General features: G+C 58.2%; 2 protein-coding genes and 1 long non-coding RNA gene across 6 annotated transcripts; 1 reads left to right on the top strand and 2 right to left on the bottom strand.

The window, feature by feature from the left end:
- Positions 1 to 8,792: 8,792 nt before the first annotated feature.
- Positions 8,793 to 16,804, bottom strand: GPIHBP1 (glycosylphosphatidylinositol anchored high density lipoprotein binding protein 1). 2 transcript variants are annotated; one of them, XM_015245259.3, is made up of 5 exons: positions 16,729 to 16,804; positions 10,636 to 10,739; positions 9,962 to 10,087; positions 9,251 to 9,364; positions 8,793 to 9,124 (listed from the first exon to the last, which is right to left on the bottom strand). In XM_015245259.3, the coding sequence occupies exons 2-5, from the start codon at positions 10,685 to 10,687 to the stop codon at positions 8,889 to 8,891; spliced, it is 528 nt and encodes a 175-aa protein (XP_015100745.1). In that variant the 5' UTR covers positions 10,688 to 10,739; positions 16,729 to 16,804; the 3' UTR covers positions 8,793 to 8,888. The 2 variants fall into 2 exon arrangements, with proteins under 2 accessions (XP_015100745.1, XP_072805509.1); XM_072949408.1 differs by lacking the exon at positions 16,729 to 16,804 and having other exon boundaries at positions 9,962 to 10,115; positions 10,636 to 10,693.
- A 226-nt stretch (positions 16,805 to 17,030) lies between these two features.
- On the top strand, positions 17,031 to 22,686 carry LY6H (lymphocyte antigen 6 family member H). 3 transcript variants are annotated; one of them, XM_072949406.1, is made up of 6 exons: positions 17,031 to 17,094; positions 20,241 to 20,312; positions 20,830 to 20,957; positions 21,682 to 21,801; positions 22,108 to 22,254; positions 22,507 to 22,686. In XM_072949406.1, coding segments are annotated over exons 2-6 (558 nt in total). In that variant the 5' UTR covers positions 17,031 to 17,094; positions 20,241 to 20,310; the 3' UTR covers positions 22,668 to 22,686. The 3 variants fall into 3 exon arrangements, with proteins under 3 accessions (XP_072805507.1, XP_072805506.1, XP_072805508.1); XM_072949405.1 differs by lacking the exon at positions 17,031 to 17,094 and adding an exon at positions 19,763 to 19,852; XM_072949407.1 differs by lacking the exon at positions 17,031 to 17,094 and having other exon boundaries at positions 20,193 to 20,312; positions 22,108 to 22,686.
- On the bottom strand, positions 18,662 to 19,825 carry LOC140689337 (uncharacterized). The gene is made up of 3 exons (XR_012064261.1): positions 19,655 to 19,825; positions 19,363 to 19,569; positions 18,662 to 18,834 (listed from the first exon to the last, which is right to left on the bottom strand). It is a non-coding gene; the product is annotated as an uncharacterized lncRNA (long non-coding RNA).
- Positions 22,687 to 22,889: the final 203 nt, after the last annotated feature.

Raw genomic sequence — 22,889 nt, 5'->3', positions numbered from 1 at the left:
AAATTTAATTTAATTTTTAAATTTTTTTGAGGGGAGAAGTATTAGGTCTACTTGTTTATTTATTTTCAGAGTGTTGCAGAAAAATGTATTACAGCTCAGTGTTACAGCTCAGTTGTGACATCAGGCGGGAGACCAAGCAGCACTAGGAGAGTTGGAGAACTCAGGCATATGATGCCAGCGGGTCCAGAGGAGTTAACACTCCAATCTCTGGACCCCATCTATAGGTTTACACAGGCTTTTATAGGCTGCCAGTTTATACTTTGCAACATCATATGCAAATAAAATATAATAAAAGTTGACTAACTAGGAACAAGCTTTGTAGAAATGGACCAATCAGGTGGGGGAGAAATAACCATTTAGGAGTGAGCTTCATGCATAAAGTACTACAAATGGACCAATCAGAAGTTAGGGAAATGGACCAATCAGGAGTGAAGGAAATAACCAATCAGGAATGAGCTCAATAGAATTTTGGGGGTAAGTTCCACTTTCCTAGAAGTAAGCAGTCTCAGAGGCAAAAAGTGAGATAAAGCCTCTGGGCCAGGGAACTGGATGGTGCTGGCAGGAGAGTAGTGGCCCTGCCTGGGGGGTCCTGCAGGTCTTTTTATGGGGCTTCCCACTTCAAGAGGAGATACTGGGAATTGAACCCAGGACCTTGTGTATGCTAAGCACATGCTCTACCACTTTAGCAACACCCTCCCCCATCTCAGAATTCTTAAACAGAAGAGCCCTATTTTGTCCGGTGCTGTCCAAGAGCTGCTGAAACAGAATGCCATGGGGTTGGAACCCCTCATAGTCCAGAAGCTTCCAGTGATTCTGACCGTCAGTCAGATTTGAGCAGCCCCTGAAGGCAAGATCCCCTCAGAGCAGTGGTAGTCAGCCCGGGCTGTTCTTTTGGAACACCTACGAGCTTAAAGAAAGTGCAACTGGGACCCTTCCCAGGAGTGCTGATTTGATGGTGGAGGCAGGGAGCCTGGCACCCATTATTGGTATTTTTTAAAAGCACTCCTTGATGATTCTTACAGGTGGCCGGGGTCCGGAACCGCTGTTCTTGAGAGCGGGTGCAGGACTACGCACACAAGAGGAGGCACACAGGAGTCGGGCCAGCAGTTCAGTCATTCTTTCAAGACTCACTGATTTCTGCCCTGTGGGCATGTTCCTCGATTGTGTGTCACACAAATTTACTTAGAAAAACGAATGTCGCCCCTCAGGCTTACAACTGATGAGGAGAGGTGGGTGTAAGTACATTTGTTCTCCAATTGCATAGCCTTTCCCGTGTTCATCTGCTTGCAGATTTACTAGGAGAGAAATCTTTAGGCGTCCCCTGAGCCGGGGCAGGGTGGGTGAGGGAAGACGCACTGCAGCCGACATTGCTATTGTCCTTCAGATCCAACTGGGGCTGAGGCTGTGTTCTGCCTGTGTGGCTTCTTTTCCCTTGTGGCTGGAGGGTAACACCCAGCTTGGAGCTTCATTTCCTGTAGCCACTGCATTGAAATGCAGTGGTTCTTGCTGGAGAATGTTCTGAGGTTGGAGCTTCATGGGACAGCTTGTCTCCAGGACGCACCCTCAGCTGGGCTGTCCCGCGCGCTCACACCTCTGCCCAGTACCCAGTACCCAGTTTCTTTCTGAGTAAGGGGCACCAGTCACCAGCCCCTGCCCACCAATGCTCTAAGGCCGGGAGCCAGCAGCTACCCTGGTCCCATGGGTGAAGGCAGCTTTGCTCAGGTGAGCATCCTTGACACTGAAACGCCTTTCTGTGTCCCTGAGCGGCCTCCACTCTTTCACCCGCTCTCAGGTGGGAGCCCTTGATGTGTTCAGGCCTGAGGTCTTCCAGTGACATAGCCTCCCTTCTGAAGCGTTCCTGGTCAGACTGGGTGCTGAGGAATTGGTGGCCTCGCTCCGCTCCCACCACTGACCTGTCCCCACATTCACTGGCTTCTGCAAATCCCAGTGGCCACTGAAGGGTGCCACTCGGCCTTTCTGGGAATCTCTGTCCTCAGGAATGTCCTGCTTTGGGGGTCACTGTCTTGTCCTCACCCAGTTTTGTAGCCGAGAACAAGGACAGGAAACGGGACCAGGGCCATCTGCTTCCTGCGTTGGGAGAAAGGAAGTCCCAGGGAAACACTGACGAATGGAGCCTGGGGTGGGGAGGTGATCAGGGGGGTCCATGGGCTGAAGTGGGACCCCCACAGCCCCTCACCCAGCCAGCAGGCCATGGGGGCCCTGGAGAGAAGGGGACACAGCATTCTCCCTGAGCTTACTGCCAGTGCCAGGGCTGGGTGGGGACACAGGGCCTGAGGTAGCCCCGGGGGGTGGTTTCCTGGTGGGGTTGATGTGGCAGCCGGGGACAGGGTCCCTCAACCCAATGGGCTTGCTTGTCCTCTTCCCACTGGGGCTGCTGGTGGGGGAGGGGGCACAGGGACATTGAAGGGAGCAGGGCATGTGGGGCCACCAGTGCTGGGAAGAGAGACAGAAGCCTGCCTCCAAAGACCAAGAGCAGGGGCCCAGGGACACCCCCCCAGGACAGCTCCAGGGGTCAGAGCAGGAACCATCGCTCTCAGCATCGGCAGAGCACCAGTGACTGGCACCCAGCACCCAGCACCCAGCCAGCCTCTGCAGGCTCCTAGGAGATGGGCTCTCTGTTTCTCCAGTTTCCTGGGAGAGAGAATGGAACACAGAGAGGCTAAGGGCTTCCCCAGATCCCTCAGCCAGGAGGGGGCCACTTCAAACTGGAGGCCTACTGGGCATCTCAGCCTGGGTGATTTTCAGGTCCCTTTCTAGTCTCTGGGTCCCCACGTCATACTGGAAGGTCCAGGGGCCTCAACAGCATTGGAGCCGCAGGGCAGAGTGCTGACCGCGGGCCACCAGGCTCCAGCAGTTTCCAGCATCAGACCCTTGAGGAGTGCCATCTGAGGGGCAGGCACCTCTCACAAGCGCTGTGCCGATCTGAAGCCCATCTCCAGACTCCTGCGGAGGATGGCACATTCACTACTTTGATGATGGAAAGTTGGGCCAGGCTCTGTCACTCATGAATGCCACAGCATCCCCGAGGTGAAGGCCACGTGCAGGGCTGGGGCGGGGACGAGCGGGGAGTGTTGGGGTGAGGGGCTGCCGCAGACCTCCGTGTTGGGGGCGGGGACTCTCAGTGGGAGTGTACATGGGACCTGACGCAGTGGCAGTACAACCTCACTGGTGGGAGGTGAGCTTAAGCCAAGTCACCACAGAAACCATGCCCTCTGCGGGGCAGGGACAGCCGGGTGGGGTGGGGGCCGTCTCAGGTGGGCAGAGGCCTGTCTCCACTTACAGGAAGGTCCGCATGCAGGATCTGGTGCTCTGAGCTTGGCAGCCGCTGCTACAGAACTTGAGGGGGGACACGGGACCCTGTCAAACAGGTGGGCAGAGTTTTGAGGAGGCCAGCAGGAGCAGGTGCTCATGAGGGCCACAGGCAGGGCCCGGTGCTGGTGAGCTCCACGTGCTCCAGCCCTCCCACCTCTGCCTGCAAGGCCCCCCAGGGCCAGGCCCTCTCCGCCAGGCCCCTGCCCTTCCTCCTGAATCCTGGCAAATACCTCCTTTACACTCAGTTCAGGGCTGCTGCCCACCTCTGTGCCCCACAGAGCAAGCCCTGTCTCAGCCCATCGTGATGGGCTGAATCGTGTCCCCTGGATTCATCGGCTGAAGTCCTAACCACAGGAGCTCAGAAGGGGGCCATGTTTGGAGGTGGGGTCTTTAAAGAGGTGATTAAGGGACGTTAGGGTGGCCCCAATCAGTCTGATTCATGCCCTTATACAAGGAGGAGATGAGGACACGGACACACACTGAGGGACGACCACCTGAGGACATGGGGAGGAGACGGCTGTCCACTCACCCGGGAGAGAGGCCACAGGAGCAACCAGCCCTGCCCCCACCTGGGGCTCAGACTTCCGGCCTCTGGACTGGGAGAAGCTGCATTCCTGTCGTGTAACCTCCCAGGCCGTGGGGCTTGGGCACTTCTCAGCGGGGTGGAGTTGGGCACCAGCGGACATCAGGGCCTTCTTGGGGAGGAATGCGGATTTGAGTGGTCCCCAGGCAGAGACTGATCAAGGCCCTGAGGGTGGATACTTCGGAGAAGCAAGGTTTGAGGAGGGGCACGAGGCAGTGGGTGCTTTCCAACAAGCTTCTGAGCCCCTGGCTTGAATGTCGGAGTGAGAGAGCCTGAGGTCCTGTGGGGGTGGGGGCCCACGGCTGCACCAGGACCACTGTGCTTCCCGGGAGCTGCTGGGATGCCAGCTGGGAGGGAGGGAGGCAGGGAGCGAGACTTGGCCAGGGTGTGGTGTGGTGTGGCCTGCAGCCCATCTCAGAGCTTTCTGGGGAAGAGACGACGAGGAACAGAGGCAGGGATGCGGGCTCCAGGAGAGCGGGCTTCTGATCTGCCCCTCCTGGTGGTGCACAGAGGGCACAGTAAGTCCAGTGGGTAAGAGCCCGCTAGGGAGAAGCCCGGTTCCCCAGACGCCCGTTTCCAAGGCAGCCCTCCGAGGGTGAGTGCTGGCTGGCTTTTGCCGCCGCTGGTCCCCAGGAGGGGAGTGATGATGCACCTGGTGGCCCTGGGGAGAGTCTGTTCTCCTCCACCTCCCTCACTGTGTCCCTGCCCCGGCCTGGGCTCCACACCCTTACTTTTCTTGTCTGTGGGGACGTCGAATCCCACGAGTCTCTGTGCCTGTGTCCTCAGCTGCTCAGAGCTCGAGGGGAGGGAATTGGGCTTAGAATTTGTCCCACGAGTTGGGGTCAGGTACCACAGTCGGCTCCGTGACAGCAGTGGTCAGCATATGAGACCAGGCAGAGGAAAGGGCTGTGTGTGTGCGTGCCTCCCTCGAGAATGTTCATGGCCCAGGCAGCTCGGTGGCCTCAGGCTGAGGGTCACCGGAGAGTCCTGGACACAGGCCGGCCATGCCCACAGCAGCAGCATGGGGCAGGCTGGCCACCATAGATGGCCTGTCTTTCTCTCCTTCCTTCACTGGCTGATCATATATTCAATATTGAAAGTCCCAAATCTCCAGGAGTCTGAATCTAGTAACCAGCGAAGGACCTGGCGTCTGGATCTTGTCTGGATGGTGGGAGTGTGGCTAGGAGCCAAGCAGCGGCCAGCGATCATGCCTGACATCCAGGCTGTGCCCAGTGACTAGGACTACCCCTCCTGCTGGGCCGCAGGACTGGGTCCAAGCCCAGCACACAGGTGTCTGGTGGGGTCTGATGTTGGAGGATATGCTCAGTTCAGTGATGGTCCCCCAAATATCCAGGTCCTCATCGCCGGAACCTTGGAATGTAGGACCTCACATGGCAGAAGGGACACAGCAGATGTGATGAATCTCGGCTCTTGAGATGGAGATCGCTCTTGATTCTCTGGTGGGACCAGTGTCACCACAAGGGTCCTCATAGGATCAGCAGGTGGAGGGAGATTTGAGACAGACAGTGATGAGGAAATCACAGGTTGGAGAGATGCGCTTTGAAGAAGGAGGAGGGGCCATGAGCCAGGAATGCAGCCTGCTTCCAGAAGCTGGGAAGACAAGGAAACATTCTCTCCCGGAGCTTCTGTACCAGGGCGGCAGACAGGAGCAAAAGGACACGCGGAGATACACATGGAGCAGGAGACCGACTGCAGGTTCACATGTCACGGAGGCCGAGAAGCCCCCCAGCCTGCTCTCTGTGAGCTGGAGAACAGGAAGGCCAGGGGTGTGATTCCCTCTGAGTTCAGAGGCCCAGGAGCCAGGAGAGGGAGGACAACCCAGCTCAGGAAGAGAGAGCAACAGGACAGCGGCGGGTATAGCTCAGTGGTAGAGCGCGCGCTTAGCATCCGTGAGGTCCTGGGTTCAATCCCCAGCACCTTTTAATTTTATCAAAATAAATAAATGAATAAACAAACCTAATTACCACTCCCACACCAAAGTAGTACAAAACAAAAAAACAATGAAAAAAATTTTTAAAAAAAGAAGAGAGAATAAATTTGCCCTTCCTGCCTTTCTCTTGCCTGGGCCGCGGTGGCGCCCACCCGCGTTGGGGTGATTTCCTCTCAGGCCGTCCATTCAAATGTCAAGCTTTTCTGGGAACACTGTTACAGACGCACCAGCAATAAGGTTTTGCAAGCTCCGTGGGCATCCCTTAGCCCAGTCCAGCTGACGCATAAAACTGACCATCACACACTCTGAAAGGAGCGCAGCCGGTGGCGCCTCCTGCCCTCCAGGACCGCCGGACGATCCACAGGTACGGTCTGAAGCCACTAAGTTTGTGGTTGTTGGCCACTGCAGCCGAGGGAACGGATGCAGGGACCTGGATGGCTGTGTCCCCGCCAGCCTCCTGGGTAGACACGGGGGCCCTGCCGGACTAGGAGGGAAGGAGGGGCCTGACCACACTGCCTCCCGAGGCCCCTGGCTGCTCCTTTCTGGACTGGCCTCGTGCGTTGGGCTCTGCGAGAAGACCCAGGCTGTGACTGGCCACTGGCACCTCAGACTGGACTCGGCTTGGAGATCCAGCTGGGCCATGGCTGCCATCCAGCCGCTCCCAACCTCTGGCTCAGGTGCCATGGCACTGCTGCCTGTCTGGCCTGCAGCCTCCTTGGGAAGACGGCTGCTGTTGGCAGGAGGCCCTGGGGCTGGGTCCTGGGCCTGCCACCATGGCTACCTGACCTTGAGCAGAAGGGTAGCCTCGCTCAGGTGGACGGCCGGTGTCAGGACAGTGACCTTGTTGGGTGGGGGAAGGGGCAGTGTTTGAGGATGGGGCACCCAGCAGGCTGGCTTCTCTGCCCACATCAGGTTCCCACCCACAGGTGGACCTGCCGGCGCACACCCGGGGCCACCTGCCTCCTGTGCCCTCGGGCAAGGGCAGGTGGAAACCCTAGCGAGGAGTCAGGTCTGTGCTTTCTCTTCCCCGGGGTGGGAATCGGGGCCCAGCTGCACGCAGGACCCCAGAGAAGAAGCTGTCACCCAAGCAGGAGCCCGAGGTCAGGGCAGACCCTGCAGCCAGTGGCCTCAGACTGAGCCTACATCCCGGCTCCCAGCTGCTGCCAAGGTCGTGAAAGAAGTCAGCTCCAGATGCATGGAGGGGGTCTATGCACTCAGACCTTCAGGCAGATTTAAGGCGTGGGTTGAAGGAAGAATTCTGTGAATGCAGGTGACAGTGCCCAGCGTTTCTACGGCAGGTGGGTGTGGTTAAGGAGGCTCGAGCCAGTAAGGGACTCAGGTGGGGCATCTCCCATGAAAGCACACAAGCCAGCGGCGCGCAGGGGCTGGGCCGTCAGCGTTGCGTTGACAGCAGTAGCTCACGCTGCTGAGAGCTTACTCTCCGCCAGGTGTGGGCTACAAGCAGCCCACTAAGCCGCGTGTCAGTCCGTTCTTATGGCAGCCCCATGGGGAGGGGTCTCCTACTCTCCCTCTTAGCACGCGAGGAAACTCTGCTGGGGAGGAAGGGGCTCCCCTGGGGCGTGGAGCTGGAGGGTGTGGGCCTAACATCTGAACCCAGGCAGTGTGACCCCAGAGCTGTGCTCTTACCTGCCGTGCTTTAGCAGGGACTGTGTCTGCAAACGCGTGTGTCCATGAGCGTGTGCACGAGTAGGGAGCACATGTGAATACACGTACATGCTTGAAAGTGTGTGAAAATCCAAGAGACAGAGAAGCCCAAAATAACTAGCTTCAACACAGCAGTTTACTTCTCTCCCAGGGAAACGGGTCCTGAACTAAGCAGTGCAGGGCTGGTATGATGGTTCCCAGTCATCTGTGATCCAAGCACCTTCCTCCATGCTGCCCTGCCATTCTCAGGATGCTGCCTCATGGTGCAAGGTGGCTGCTGAGCTCCAGCCATTATTCCAGCCACAGAAAGGAAGAAGGGGAAGAGAAAGCTACACCACCTCCATCTAGGGGATCTGCTCCACCCTCGCCCCCCGAAACTGGGCCTTGAGGTTTTCATTAGTAAGGAAAGGGGAGAATGCAGAGAGGGAGACTGCTCTGCCTGCTGGGATACTTGATAAGCAGCACAGGGCTCTGGGCTTCCCAACATGGGGGATGTTGAGTTGGTGAGGATCAGGGGTCCTCTAAGCCTTGTTCCATACTACCCCGATGGGGAAACTGAGGCCTGGGCCCAGGCCTCCTTCCTCCCATCCCAGGGCTCTCTCCTGGCACCAGTCAAGAAGCCAAGTGTCCAGCAGCCCAGCCAGAGCAGACACTGGGGAAGCTGAGGTTCTCCTATCCAGCCCCGTCCCACTAGCCCGCTCCTCTTCTCAGGAACCCAGAGGCCACTTCACCCCTCCCTGATATGGGTGGTCTGGCTGCCCCCTCCACCGTCCCTTTACCCCCACCCCCACACACATCTATCGGGCTGAGAGTCTGGCTGCAAAGTCCCATTGCAGCCAACCCTCTGCCTCCTGCTCTTTTCACCTCTTCCAGCTGCCCCCTATTAACTCCGCCCCCAGCCCCCCACAGCCTCCTGGGGTGGGAGCCTCCCTCCCAAAGCCGCCTCCCTCCCAAAGCCGCCTCCCCAGATGCCTGTCACATAGATGGAGGTGTCTTGTTAGCAGGAAGCTAGGGAGCGATTTGGGGCAGGATCCCCCTGGCACATGGGGAGTGTTTTGTCTATGGGGCGGGATGGGGGTGGGCTGTGTGGACCCACCCTAAGAGCGGCTGAAGCCTGGACCTCAGGCCCACATGCTGGCCATACCGCCACTCGTAGGCATGGAGAGAGGGCCAAGGAGGCCAGAAGAGGGCACTGAGGAAAGACAGTCGTGGCTGGGAGGAACCAGCTCATTTCAGACACTCCAAGTTTATTCTCCAAAGCTGGGGTGGGGAGAGGGGCAGGAGGGGACAACACCAGGCAGGATGCTGACCAGCCAGGGTACAAGCCTGGCTAGGGGTGGAGATGGGACCACCCACTCAGAACCCTGTTGCCAGAAAGCCAGCAAGGAGGCTGAGCAGGAAGGTGGTGGCCACAGTTTTGGGGCTACCCTTGGAGCTGCCTGCCCAGCTACCCGGGGGGCCCTGCCAGGGTGGTACGTTGCACAACCTGGACTGGCAGCAGGTTATGGTCGTCAGGGTTCCAACCACCGTCTTGGTGATGGGTTGACATGTGTCTGCACACCACCCCGAGTAGGTGGTCTGAGGATCCGATTCTGGGTGGGAGGGGGTGGTGGAGAAAGGGCATTACACTGGACGGCATGGGGCAGGGATGAGGCCCGTCCCCGCAGGTGTGGGTGACGGGCTCCTTCCGCGCGGCTGCCCCAGGGTGGCTGGCTCACCAGTGTTCCAGCGGTAGATGATGGTTTTGCAGGTCTGGTAGGGGCTGCAGTCCTGCATCTGCTCGCAGCTCTCATTCGTGTGCAGGGACTGGCAGGTGTAGCACTGCAGCAGCACTGGGAGGCCAGGCGGCTCAGGCTCCGGGAAGGGGCCCAGCCCCCAGAGCCCCCACCTCACCACGCTTCTCGCCTCCGAACCTCTTCGCCTCCAAGGTCTCCTCCCAATTCCTGTCCACTGCACTCATTCTCAGTTGATGCCCCCAAACCCTGCCCTGCTGGAGCCTCCCTGTGCCCCCTGCGTCAGGACTGGCCCCTTTCCTTCCCTGAGCCCTGCCCCACCGGTTCCAGGACGCTTATGTCTTTCTGAACTGGGCTGTAACACAGGGCCTTTGATTCGCTGGTCTCTCCATCCTGGGGCTGCTATGCCCTGTCTGCCTGGTGAACTCCTATTCAACTGCTCTACCCAGACATCATTGCCCGTCCCAGCAGTGGTTCCTTCTGCAGGCTCCCTACTCTGGATGGCGGTTGAGGGTCATAGTCAAGTGAGAGGTGAGGGTGTTCTGAATGTTAAGTCCCCTCCTCCCTCCTCCCCCAGCCCTGAGGGAAGACAAGCTCACAGCTGGAAGCATTTGCCTGCCAGTTCCTCACTGTCAGCCCCGTGGACCCTGGAGAGACAGTGCCTTCGCCCTAGGGTCAGGGTAGGGGGACACATACCTCTGCCCCTGCTCCCCGCAATCATGATGGCCTCCTCTTCCTCCTCGTCCTCCTCGTCCTCCTCGTCGTAGCCTACCGTCCCAAAGTCCCCGTCGTCATCCTTGTCTTCCTGCATGCGCCCTCTCCCTGGTTGCGCAGGGATGCCTGTAAACGTCTACTACCCAGCACAGAGGACATGTGCTTGGGGCCCAAGGCCGCTCCCCCATCCCTAGATCCATCCTGCCCCCACTTCCTGGTCCCTCTGTCTTCCCCCACCCGGCCACCTCCCAAGCTGGTGAGGTCGCGGCCAGGGTTTCAGAGCCCTGGCTTTGCTTCCTTACCCGTCGCTTTACTGGTACCAGCTTTACAGTAGCCCCCCACCCGCCCCATAAACCCTCAGGTTGGCCTGTCCATTTTACAGAAGAGGAAACTGAGGCCGGGAGAGGCCAAGCTGAGGGCTGGGTGGGGAAGGGAGCCCGTGTCCCCCCAGGGCCTGGCTGGGGCCAGCATGGGAGGTCTGGCGACCTGTGGGAGCCCAGAAGAGCCCCATCAACCTCCCTCTGGCCTTGGCCTCCAGCCACACTTCCTCCTTCCCTCCCAAGTCATGTCTTGCCCCCAGGCTGGGTGTCCCTGTGGGTCCCATGGGCCTGGACTCTGCGGTCTCCCTTGTTGCAGGCCCCCCTCGCCCCAAGTACCTTGCAGTCCGCACAACAGCAGGGTGAGCAGGACAGCTGCCAGCTCCTTCATCCTGCTGGGGCTGTGGCGTCTCCTTGCCTGGGTCCCTGCCCAGCCTCTGGATCTGTGGGAAGTGGGACAAAGGGCATTGCTGGGGCGTCCCGGAGGCCCTAGGCCCCCCAGCTCCAACCTCAAACAATGGGCCTCACACTGCTCCCCAGGCCAGGCATTGGGCCAGGGATGGCCATTTCCCTCCCTGACTCCAGGGGCCGGGGGAAGGGGAAGTCATTGTGGTCAGCCTTGGGCATCCTGTCCACCTGTGTGGCTTTGCCCTGGCCTCGGTGCCTCAGCCTTGCAGTGTAGCCGGCCAGCCCCCTGCCCTGTGTCTTGACCCCACAGACCTGGGCCCAGGCCACACAGCTATAGGAGTTTGGCCTCAAGGACCCTCCAGCTGCAGACCACTGATCAGGGACCTTCAACCGTGAGACAGCCTCACTGACATTCCAGAGCATCGTTAAGAGTATTTCAAAGAAAAACAGTCATGGTCCTTCTACTAGGTCTCCTGCCTCAGCCAGCAGTGTGCCTGCTGCCCACCCTCTTGCCTCAGGGCCTTGTCCTCTCTGTTCCCTTGGCCTAGAATGCTGTTCCTGCCAATGGCCACGAGGCCGTCCCACCTGCACAGGTGTTACCTCCTAGGAGAGCACGTCCCCCCACAACCATCTCACGCCCTCTCCTTCCCTTGAGTCTGCCCTCTGATCTCAGAGCAGCTGGCACCGGCTGTCCAGGGCTGCGTGGGGGCCACCTGGGGAGCTGCTGGGAGCCTCCCTTTTCTGGCCACTGGTCTCCTGCCTGGAGACCGTGTGTGAGGACTGGGCTGTCCTCCAGCCCTCTCCCTGGGGTTACCTCTTCCTCCTCTGTGGGCCCAGACTGTGGAGGGTGGGTGCTGAGAAGCCCCTTCTGGGAGGCCATGGGGAGGTTGGAGCAGGGGCAGGAGGCTGGCCTGGGACTTGGAGGCAGGGATGCAAGGCCTCCCCCCACCCCCGCCCCACCGTTTGCCAGGGCCGTTTGCCGGGGGCCGTTCCATTAACTCACCGGCCTGAGCTTTCCCGCCTTCCAGCTGTGGGCGGCACTCTCCGGGCTGCCTGGGGCCGAGGGTGAGCAGACACCAATTCCTCCGGGGCCCAGCCCTCAGGGTGGAGTGGATGTGTGCCCACCCCCACCCCAGCCAGATGTCTTCAGACATCCTGACCTCAAAACCCAGTCAAGAAGCACAATAAAACACTGTGCTACACTGACGACAAAAAAAATGGCCACTTGTGTGATAAGGAAAAAAGAACCTTCTGAAAATGCGAAGACATACAAGCAAAGTGAACCTGCGCTGCCGCGGAGCTGGGGCCGGAGCCCAGGTCCTTCTCTCCCCAGGCCCCCGTGCCCTCCTGCGACGGGGCCCGGCGTCCCTGTCCTGGTGTCTGGGACTCTGCGATCCGGGCCAGCTTGAAGGAAGGTAAACCAACTAGCGGCAGAAATGTGGGGAATTTTCTTTACCATTTTCATGCGGTCACAGAGCTGGGTGGGGACAGGGTCCAGCCCCTCGCCACCTGCGCAGGAGGGGAAAGGTACAAATCTCGTCATGCAAATGTGCGAATGGCCACAACAGTCGGGGACTGTGAGGCTGTGACTGATAACGGGAAACGTGTATGTGGTCGTCCCTGGTCCTGGCACAGACTGAAATGTCTCAAGTGAAGAGTCTTAAAGGTGCCTTTTTTGTGTTGATGAGTTCACTTTGGAAAGCCCCTAGGTCACCGGGGTCACCACCACGGATGGGGCTGGTTGTCAGGAGAACCAACCGCAGGGTTAGAGGGTTGGAACTTTCAGCCCCACGCGAGGACCTCCCGGGAGGGGAGTGGGGCTGGAGGCTGAATCAGTCGTCAATGGCCAATGATTCTAATCAATCATGTCTCTGTAGTGAAGCCTCCACAGACCCCCAAGAGGAAGAGGCGTGGGGAGCCTGTGGGCTGGTGAGCCAGGGTGCTTCCACCTGCAGCTGTGCTGCACCCCAAGCTCCATAGGGACAGAAGCTCCTTCGTTTGGGACTGGTGACCTAACTTAAAATTGAACTTAAAATTGGCGTCTGAAGTGGGGGCAATCTTGTGGGCCAGAGGCCTTAACCTGTGGGAGCTGCTGTTACCCCCAGCTAGGGGGTATTAGAGCAGAGTTGATTTGTAAGCCCCCCAGCTGGCGTGTGGGGGCTGCTTGGTGGTGGAGGGAACCCCTACATGCTGGGATTGGATGTCAGAATACTGAGTGTCAGGGGAACCCCAACTCCATCACCCAGCTTGTACAACTGTCAGAGCAGGCAGGTAGCTAGATCTGAGCAGAGAAAGAGGGCCTGGGCCAAACGGCAGGAAACTGCACATCTTGTGTACAACGGTGCTCTGTGAGAAGACAGAGGAGAGAAGGCACCTCTGGACTGATAAGAAACCACACATTTTGGGGTGACAAGTGTCCCAGAGGCAGACAAAGAAAGGTGGGAAAAAGCAGGAATGTCCCGTATCCAAACGTAACCTTCCACGCCCTCATCTGAATGTAAACTTTTGCTCATTGTGCCCTCATTACAGTAAAATTAGCCTTGCAGATAAGAAGTACCCATCATGCACCGACACCTGACACTTCCTATCCAGACTAAATAAGGACAAAATCCCTCCTCCCCTCAGGAAGGCGGGGCTGGGATGAAAATCCGGGAATACGACCCCAAGCCCCTCCCTCCCCAGTGAACATTGTGCCCATTCATTTTCACACCCCACATAACCAGCTCGCCAAAGAAGCTCAGCGCAGCTGCGCACCTGAGTCTGCCCGCTCACCTCGTGAGCATGTACCTTCACCTGAAAATAAATCCTCGTTTTGCTTTCCTGACCGCCAGGTTTCGTCTCTGGATTCTTTCTGCAACAAGAACCTGCTCTCCAGTAGCACAACCACAAGGGCTTTGCTGTCCTGACTCCGTCCCTCCTGTCCTTTCTTGACGGCGTATTTAAAGCAAGCCCCAACCTTCAGTTCACCAGCATCACCACAGCACAAGTCTCTTAAAGAGAATGTCTTCTTACATCATCAGTGTCTCCCCACACCCACCAAAATGTCAGATAACCCCCACTATCGTCCAAAGCCCTGTCTGTGTTTGTATTTCCCTGCTGTAGAAGTGTCTGTCTAGTTTGACAGAAGCCTGATCCTAACAAGGGCATCTGTGTTTGGTTGTGTGTCTTAGGTTTTCTTAAAGTCCCTCTTTGCATAAGACCATTGCCTGGGTTTTGTTTTGCATCACAACATTGGCCTTTGAAGAAAGCAGGTCAGTTCCCTGTGGAACGTTTCACATTCTAGATCCGGTGTCGTCGGGCTCAAGGGCCTGGAGTCTGTGTTCCCCACAGTCTCGATGGCTTGCAGGGATTCTGATGGTGTCGGCCCCAAATACAAGACAGGGAGCTCTGCAGCACAGCTCAGGCAGGACCCCACCTCGCCCCTCTATGGCCAGGGCCTGACCAGGGGCCAGTCCCCTGCTTCTGTGGGCTTTGAGACTCCAGATGTAGCGGCAGCCAGTGGCCGAAGAGCCGTGGCCTCTGACGCTGTCCCTGGTTCTGACCACCTGGGAGCTGGCTCTGTTGTGGGGGCAGTTGGTCACCAATCATCCTGACCCTGAGTAGAACATTGAACTTGGGCCACGGCCATGAAGTCACCCAGGCTGTGGGTACTTGTTAGAGTGTCTCTGGGCAGGGTGAGATCCCCAGGCCCTCACCAGCATCTGGGCCTCTGGGCCAGGTCAGGCTGGGAGGAGGGAGGTCAAGGCCAGCTGTCATCAGCTCCATGGAGGGGCCATCCAGACTGAAAGGACTATGGCCAACAGGGACACATTCTGCCCTTTCTTCTGCTAATCATGACTGATTGTTACTATTGTTTGCAAAAAATCCTGATAGGGTGACACCATCCCACGTGCATTGGGAAGAAGGCAGAGTAGCCTAGAAACCAGGTTAGGAATCTCTGTCTCCCTGGCAACCAAGCCCAGCACGAGGAGAGCAGGGTCTTTGCTCTCTGAGGAGCAGGCCCAGAGCTGCACCCCTAGAGGCTGCTCCAGCCTCATGGACATGACTCTGGACATCTAACATCCGCCCCCGTCACACCCAGTCCAGGCCCTACTCACCTGTACTAGCTTTTGTTGCATAACAAATTACCACCAAACAGGAGGGCCTAAAACAACACTGTTTACGCTCCGAAAGTGTTCATGGAGTTAGAACCCAGGTACTGGGGCCTGGGTGGGGTTCACATTCTCTCATGAGGCTGCTGTTGAGCTGTCGGCTGGGGCTGTGATCTCATCTAAGGGCTCGGCTGAGTTGGAGGGGGGTCCCACTTCCAAGCTCCCTTACATGGTGGTTGGTGAGCCTTGGTCCCTCTCCACCTGGCTGCCTCTCAATATGGCAGCTGGCCTCTGCCAGGATGAGCAAACACAGCGGGAGACAGAGCCCACATCAGAAGCCATAGTCTTTGTAAGCTAATCCCAGAGGTGACATCCTGTCACCTGTGCCCCACTGTCTTCACTAGAAGTGAGTCAGTAAGTCCAGCCATACCCAAGGGGAGGGGGACGCACCAGGACAGAATAGCAGTGAACTCTTGGGGGCTCCAAGAGCCTGCCCCCCACACCTCCAGTCCTAGATGTTGGGGCCTGGCTACCTGGCCCTGGGCCTGACAGGAACCTTCTAGGTCTCCAATGAGAAATTTGGTAGAGATTCATACCCCAGGAGTGGGTTGGCGCTGGTCAGCAGGGACCCCACCACTGAGTGCCACCCCACCATCACCCCATGCCTGGGCAGGGAACTAGAATCCAGCCGACCAAAAGGGTAGAGGCTGTCCTGTAGCAGGGCACCCCGGAATACCTACTCTGCCTCCCCACCCCCGAAAGGCCGTGGTGTGAAATCTGAAATGCTTGTGTCAGTTCTGACAAGGACGGCTGGATCCAGACACTGCCCGGCTCAAGCTTTTGCCCGGCCCCTTAGCTTTTAGGATAAAATCCAACCCTTTTTGGAGTCATGGCCTGAGCCATCCCCACCACCCTCCTCCCCCCGCCCCCTCCTCCTATTTCACTCGGCTCCTCCCCTCAACACTCCTGCTCTCTCTTATCTCAGGGACTTGGAGCTGGCTGGCCTTCCTCCTCCAGGCTCAGTGGCTCCTTCAGGGAGGCCTTGTCCACGCCCCACTGGATTCTCTCTATGCCACTCATCCCATACTGCAGCCCCCTATCAATTTGTCCAGCCCCTTGCTGCAATGTGAGCTCTGCCGGGCTGGGACCCAGCTCTCCCCACGCTGTCACTGGTGCCAGCTGCACCTGGCACGCGGCCGGTGGCTGACTGCTACCCACTGGAGGGGTGGCTGCTGGCGCTTGCCTGGCACTGGGTAAGCACTCTCCTCGTGGGTCTCATGTCATCCTCACTAGCTTTCTGTGGTTACTAGCAGTGCCCTCATTTTACAGACGAAGGAACTGAGGCTTGGGGGTCACACAGTGTACCTGAAGCCACACACACTGAGTGTGGTCCCAGGCTGTCTACATCCTCGCAGAACGGAAGCCCTGGACCAGGCCAGCCCTGGGGACAAGGAACGCCCCCAGGAGCCCCGAACGGCACTCAGGCTGTAGCGATGGGCCGGCCTACTGGGACTGAGTCCTCAGTGAGAGTGTGTAAGTACCCGCAAGTGCGGTGGTGAAGATGCCCGGCAGCGTGAGTGCGCGCATGCCTGGCTGGTGTGTGCGCCCTGTGCATGAGCGCGCAGGGCAAGCGGAGGACAGCGCCTTCCATGGCGTGGGGCCTGGTTGGTTCCTATGGATGAGGTCAGGGGGAGGCGCCTGCAGCCGCCTGGGGAAGGGGGAGGCTCTGTGGGTACAGTGGGACTGGAGAAGGGAAGGGGGCCCCTGTGTGTACCCTTCCTGGGACTCGAGCTGAAGTGGGCCTTGTTGGCCAGACTGCAGGGCAGACAGACAGACAGCTCTCGACTCAAGGAGTCGGGCAGCAGTGAGGGGCCGTGGGGGTACCTGTCAGCTGGGGGATGGCCAAGCCGCTGTGCCAGGACCTGGTCCTCACCTTAGCAAGAAGGGCCTAGCGTCCGCTTGTCGAGGCTGGGCCCCACGGCCTGCATGTCCCGGGCCTCTCTCTGCACTTTCTTCCCAGCGATGGCATCTGCTCTCTGTACCAGGCACGCCCAGACCTCCTCGGATCCCGCATGTGCTTGAGCTGCTCTTACTGTCCTGCTGAGACCTGCCTGCTTCCCCAGCCAGGGCTGGGAGGCGGGAATCCCGGACAGACAGTGCCAAGTCTGTGACCCATCCACCTCCTCTGTTTCCACTGCCACCCCCAGAAGAGTCACCATCCTCCTCATGGGCCTCCCTGTTCCCCTCTAGAACCTTCCAGCCTATTCTCCATTCGGCAGCCACAGGGATCTCCTGAATTGTAAGCCAGAGATGTTTTTCCATCCCCATCGCTGACCTCTGACCTCAAAGCCATTCCCAAATTCTGTTTCCTTTGTTCATCCTCCTTTGATGAAGAAGGGTAGGCCAAGAGAATCAACAGAAAGGGGCCAGAGCCTCAACCTCGGTGAGGTTTTAGCCCCACTAGCACACACTTGCCTGGGGTGGAAGCCACTCCTGTGTCAGTCAGGATTTTCTAGACAAATAGAACCAATGGGATGTGTGTGTGTGTGTGTGTGTATAGATATAGATACAGAAACAGATATAGAGAGAGGCACTTATTTTAAGGACTTGGCTCATGTGATTACAGAGGCTGGCAAGCCCAAAATCTGCAGGTGGGCCAGCAGGTAGGAAAGCCAGGAAGAGCTGATGTTTCAGTTCAAGTTTGAAGGCTGTCTTCTGGCAGAATTCCCTCTTGCTCAGGGGAGGTCAGGCTTTTGTGCTACTCCGACCATCAACTGATTGGATGAGGCCCACCCACACCATGGGGGCAGTCTGATTTACTCAAAGTTCATCATTCATCTCACATCCTCACAGAAACATCCAGAATAACATTTGACTAAATATCTGGGCACCATGGCCCAGCCAAGTTGACATATAGAACTAACCACCACCCTCCTCAATGGGCACTTTGCTACCTGCAGTCCAAAGACTTCCCAGCTAGTATGCTACAGTGCTTAAGACACAGTCCACCATCTGTAACAGGATTTCAAAGTTACAGAAGACCTGATATTTGCCCCTCTTCTCCCAGCCCACCCGGGTCACCGGGTGCCATGCGCACGGACCTCCTCTCCGCTTTCACCTGTGCCGGAGGTGGGCTTCCCCCGTGAACTGCTTCTGCTGGTTGTGCTTGAAACTTTCCTCCACAGCCTCGGTGTCTGAACACGATCTAAAGCTCGTCATGAGCAGAGCTGTCTCCTAAACAACGCAAGGGTCTTTTGCCTCTCGCTATGGTGTACCTAGGTGTACATTTTCTTTAATTATTCTCCTTAGTCTATGTATACTGTGCTCTCTGTAAGTACTTATCTCTCACAGTTCTGGAATATTCTCAGGCATCTGCTCTTCAAATATTGACTCTCTTCCTTTGGGACTTCAACCAGACTCATGGTAGCTCTTGGCACACTGTCTTTCACGTGTCTTCACACCCCTTCACTATTTTCCACCTCCTTATCCCTTGTGCTACATTCTTGAAAATTTCTTTAGATTTATCTTCCTATTCACAAATCCCCTCTTCAGCAGTGTCTAATTTGTTGCCCAATGCATTGGCTGAGTTTTTTTTAAACAAGCTTTATTGAAATATAATTCACACACTGTAAAAGTCACCTTTTTAGAGTGTACAATTCAGTAATTTTTAGTTTATTCACAAAGTTATGCCACTATTGTTACTATTATAAGAACATTTTCATCACTCTGAAAGAAAACCTTGACTGTTGGCAGAAACTACCCATTCCTTCCCTCTTCCAGTCCCAGGCAACCACTATAATCTACCTTCTGTCTTTCAGATTTTTCTGTTCTGCACACTTCATATAAATGAAAGCACACAATAAATGTTTTAAAATTACTTTTATTTTCACTGAGCATGATTCTTTCAAGATCTCTGCTGACCTTTTAATTTCAATGAAGGGTCTCACTTAGAGAGGCTCTATTGTTCCCATGAGGTGTGGTCGGGTTTGATGGTGCCTTGTTCCTATGGCTTGACAGTGCTTGTTACTGTATCTTAAACCTACAAAACAGATTAACTTTATATTCTGCACCTCTTTGATTGAGAAAGTTTGTGGGGATTTAAATCTGTCACTCGTCACTGTTTCTGCTGCATTACTTTAGAGCCATATTTCCTTTGGATGTTTGCTAATTTTTGACTTTGAACTCATATTTGAATTCTACCGAATCCAAGGGAAACCTAGTCCTCAAGCTGGGGTTGCTTTTCTGTCTCCTCCCAAGCAGCAGTGGCACGGTGAGGTGTGCAAGCTCCAGAGTTCCAATACTGGCTGTGCCATCTGGGTGCTGTGAGACCTTGGGCAAGGAGCTCAGCCTTTCTGCGCTGTCTCCCTCATTTGTTAGGATGGAACTGATAACTGCTGGTAGGACTGTTGTGAGAAGGTAATGAGATAATGTGTATCAAGTGTTTAGAACAGTTAGAACACACAGCATGTGCTCAATCAATACTAGCTACGACTGGCACGTCTCAAAAGACATATTAGCGACACTCATTTGTCTAAAGTAAGATTCAGAGGGGCAGAAAGCCTCTTACTGTGCTGTCCATGGTCCAGCGCAGCTCTAGGCCAATAGCGGGTACTCCATAAATATTCGATGGACAAACGAAGGCAGGACTGAAGGAACGACCCCAGCATTCACAAGGTGGTTGTCGCTTACTCATGCCTAGCAAATATGGATTCCAGGCACGGGGTAGGGGGATGGCAGGTGCAAAGGCACAGCACGTCGACGTCGCCTGATGGGGCTGGAAGGTGAGGGACAAAGCTGAGAAACTGGTCGGGGCAGGTGGCGGAGGGCCTTGAATACCCAGACCAGGATTTGGGACTTGCCTTCGGGTGTGGGCGTGGTTGGAGGCAGCAGTCCATAGAGTTGCGCTACTGGTGGGGTTCTGCGTGCTTTCAGAAGGAGACCGGCCTCAAGTGGAAGCGGGGTGGGGTTGGAGAGCGGAGGGCCCAAGGCTGCGAGTCTGTGAACAGGGATCTGTGCTAGCATTCGCCGCGCGTTACTCCCTCCCTCTCTGCGTCTTTGTGCGTTTCGCTTCCTTTCGCAGTAAACGTTCTTCCGAGAAATTCCAAGGGGGTCTCAGCCAAGCAGAGGGGGAAGGGATCCTGCCCACGCCTGGGCAGGGAGAGGTGGAGGTGGGAGGGCGCACGGGGTAGCGGCCCAGGGAGTGGGAACCCGAGAGGGCGGGCGCGCGCGGGCGAGCGGGACGCCGGCTAGCAAGGGGGCGCAGGACCGCCCGGGACGGTGACCCGGCGCGGGCCCCAGGCCCCGGGCGCCCCCGCCCGCGCGTCTCCCGCCGCCCCCGCCCCCCGCGCGTCCCCCGCCCCGGCTCCGCCCCGCCCCTCGCGCGGGGTCCGCGTCTGCGGCTGCGTTCCCCGAAAGACGAGGCTGCGCCCGGGTTCCGGTCCGCAGGGAGACCGAAGGGCATCGCTCCCCGAGCCGCCCGCGCCACCCGGAGCCGCGGAGTCCCGACACCCCAGGGATGTGAGTGCGCCCCCCGACCCGTGGCCCGCGCTCCATGCCCGGGTTCCGCGGTGAGCGCTGTAGCGCGCGCGGGGAGGGGGCCTGGCGCGGGGTTCCCGGCTCCCCGGCCCAGGGGTGGGGGGTGGGGACGTGGCATGCTCCCCTCCCCCACCGGCAGGTACCGTCCACTCGCACCTTGTGCTGCCTTTTGCTCTCCGGACGCACCTACCGCTCCCCAAGGAGAAGACGCGCTTCCCGACCCCCCCCCCCCCATCCCACAGGTGCTGGGCGTGCGGTGGGGGCATTTCGGGCTGTCACCCCGCTGGAGAGGACAGACCTATTCTCCCTGGAAGGGATGCAGTGATGGTGGACGCTCTGGGGGATGGGCTGGGGGCGGGGCTTTGGGAGCTTTGGGAGCTTTGGGACGACCCCCGGCCTTGGATTCCAAGGAGGAGGTTGCGTTAGGATGCCAGAAAAGGGGAGGGTCCTTCGAGCTTGGCAGGGGCTGGATCTCTTGACCGAGGCTTCTCCTTGCCAGGCCTGCGCTGCAGACGACCCCCGCCCGCAGCCCCAGCGCATTCCCAAGGCCCGCCTGGAGCATGTTGCCTGCAGCCATGAAGGGCCTCGGCCTGGTGCTGCTGGCCATCCTGCTGTGCTCTGCGCCCGGTGAGTCTGGGGGCGGACCGCGGGGATAGGCCAGGTCGCCTGAGATCCTGTGAGTGCGCGTCTGCTCTGGAGAGAGCGAGTGTGGGGCCACCCTGCTCCTAGAGGAAGGTGCCCATCAAGCCCACACCCCATCCCTGCGACCCTAGCCCGTTTCCCTCCGGCTTTGCACCAGCTTGTGTTGCCCCAGAGCTAGTCTGGTCTGTCCTGGCTCCTGGGGGCACTGGGTGCTTTTCCTCTGGGCCTTGGTCCAGCAGCTCGTCCTGCACGGGTGCCCCTGGCTTAGTTGCGGGGGTTCTTGTGCTCATCTCTTCTCAGCACCGCCTGGCCTCCCATCAGGACCTGTTTGGTCCTTCCTAGCTTGGAGCCAACCGGATTCGGGGTGTGTGTGCGCAACTGCTATTAGGGCACTATAGGTGTGATACGTGTGGCTACGTGTGCACACACTATGCACGTGTGTGGGGCCAGGGAAGGGGACTGGGGCCTCCAGAGTCCCAGTGGTGGGACCTTCGCCCTGAGGTGCCCAAGGCTCACGGGTTCTCCCAGCCCTGCTCCACAACTTCCCGGTGCCAGTTCGGCCTGGTCACTCCCGGTCAGGGGTGCCCGGCCTCCTAGGGCTGCATGCTTCTCCTAGGCCTGCCTGCAGCAGGCAAGTGAAGGGGTTGCGGGGGGCTGACTGGCCTGGCCCCAGTTCTTCAGGCCATCCTCCTCCCTGTGCCCTGCCCAGCTCACGGTCTGTGGTGCCAGGACTGCACACTGACCACCAACTCCAGTCACTGCACCCCGAAGCAGTGCCAGCCGTCGGACACGGTGTGTGCCAGTGTCCGGATCACAGACCCCAGCAGCAGTAAGTCAGGCCCCAGGCTGGGGTGGGGGGGGCGGCGGTATCCCTGGAGCCCCTCTGCCCTCAGGCAAGAGCATGGGTTGCGGCAGGACGCTGCCCTGTTGTGTGATAGCGAGCAGGTGCCTGTCCCTTTCTGGCACCTCTGTGGCCCTTTCCATGTAGCTGGGGACAGCGTGGGTGGGTTGAAGCCTGGGTTCTGCTGTTTTGGGGTCCTGAGCTGACCTGGAGGGGCCCTAGGCTGGGTCCTGGGCACAAGGCAGAGAGATCCGGGTGGGATTCTAGTCCCAGGCTCCCCTCCCTCTTCCCCAGGCAGGAAGGATCATTCCGTGAACAAGATGTGTGCCTCGTCCTGCGATTTTGTGAAGCGGCACTTTTTCTCAGACTACCTGATGGGCTTCATTAACTCTGGGATCTTGAAAGTAGACGTGGACTGCTGTGAGAAGGATTTGTGCAACGGTGTGGCCCGGGCGGGGCGCAGCCCCTGGGCCCTGGCCGGGGGGCTCCTGCTCAGCCTGGGGCCCGCCCTCCTCTGGGCTGGGCCCTGAGGTCCCCTCTCTCCCGCAGGGCTTCTGAGCTTGTCCCCATCCCCCGAGCCTGTGGCTGCCCCCTCCCCAGCCTGGCCTGGCTGGCAGGGGGGCAGCCTTGGCTCTGCTCCACAGTCTGTGGCCCTCGCCCTTCCCCAGACGTGACTTCCTTGTCTCTCCACAGCTCCAAATCTCAGCCAGCAGGACATCTCCAGGAATCAGGCGTCCAGCAGGAGGCTGGGGGTGACGGCAGGGTGCTGGGACCCTAGGTCTGTGAGTGCAGTCAGGCTGAGCCAGGCCCAGCCCGATAGCCTGGCTGTGAGGGCCTCCTCTATGGAGAAATAAAGTCACTTTTGAGTCCAGAGACCTGGGTCTGAGCCTGGGTGGGGGTGCTGGGGGGCTTCCTGGCAGAGAAAGCACAAGTGGCAGGGCGGCAGGCACTGGTCCTCTGCAGGCTGTGTGTGCGCTGGGCTGCTGGGGACATGGACCTGGTAAGGTTTGGGAGCAGCCTGAGGGGCAGTGGGAGTTGAGGTGAACAGGATCACAGGGTGCGCCCGAGGGCGAGGC

Source organism: Vicugna pacos, chromosome 25 (assembly GCF_048564905.1).
Source record: "Vicugna pacos chromosome 25, VicPac4, whole genome shotgun sequence".
In the NCBI taxonomy this organism is placed as follows: domain Eukaryota; kingdom Metazoa; phylum Chordata; class Mammalia; order Artiodactyla; family Camelidae; genus Vicugna; species Vicugna pacos.
This window is presented reverse-complemented; position numbering and strand designations above follow the sequence as displayed.

Bases quoted from the DNA above. Each gene is read 5' to 3' on its own strand.
- LY6H (XM_072949406.1), top strand. The intron at 21,802-22,107 runs GTAAGTCAGGCC...CCTCTTCCCCAG, and splicing joins GATCACAGACCCCAGCAGCA to GCAGGAAGGATCATTCCGTG. The intron at 22,255-22,506 runs GTGTGGCCCGGG...GTCTCTCCACAG, and splicing joins TGAGAAGGATTTGTGCAACG to CTCCAAATCTCAGCCAGCAG.
- GPIHBP1 (XM_015245259.3), bottom strand. From the start codon at position 10,687: ATGAAGGAGCTGGCAGCTGTCCTGCTCACCCTGCTGTTGTGCGGACTG. The intron at 10,088-10,635 runs GTACTTGGGGCG...CTGCGCAACCAG, and splicing joins GCTGTTGTGCGGACTGCAAG to GGAGAGGGCGCATGCAGGAA. The intron at 9,365-9,961 runs GTATGTGTCCCC...CTGGCCTCCCAG, and splicing joins TGCGGGGAGCAGGGGCAGAG to TGCTGCTGCAGTGCTACACC.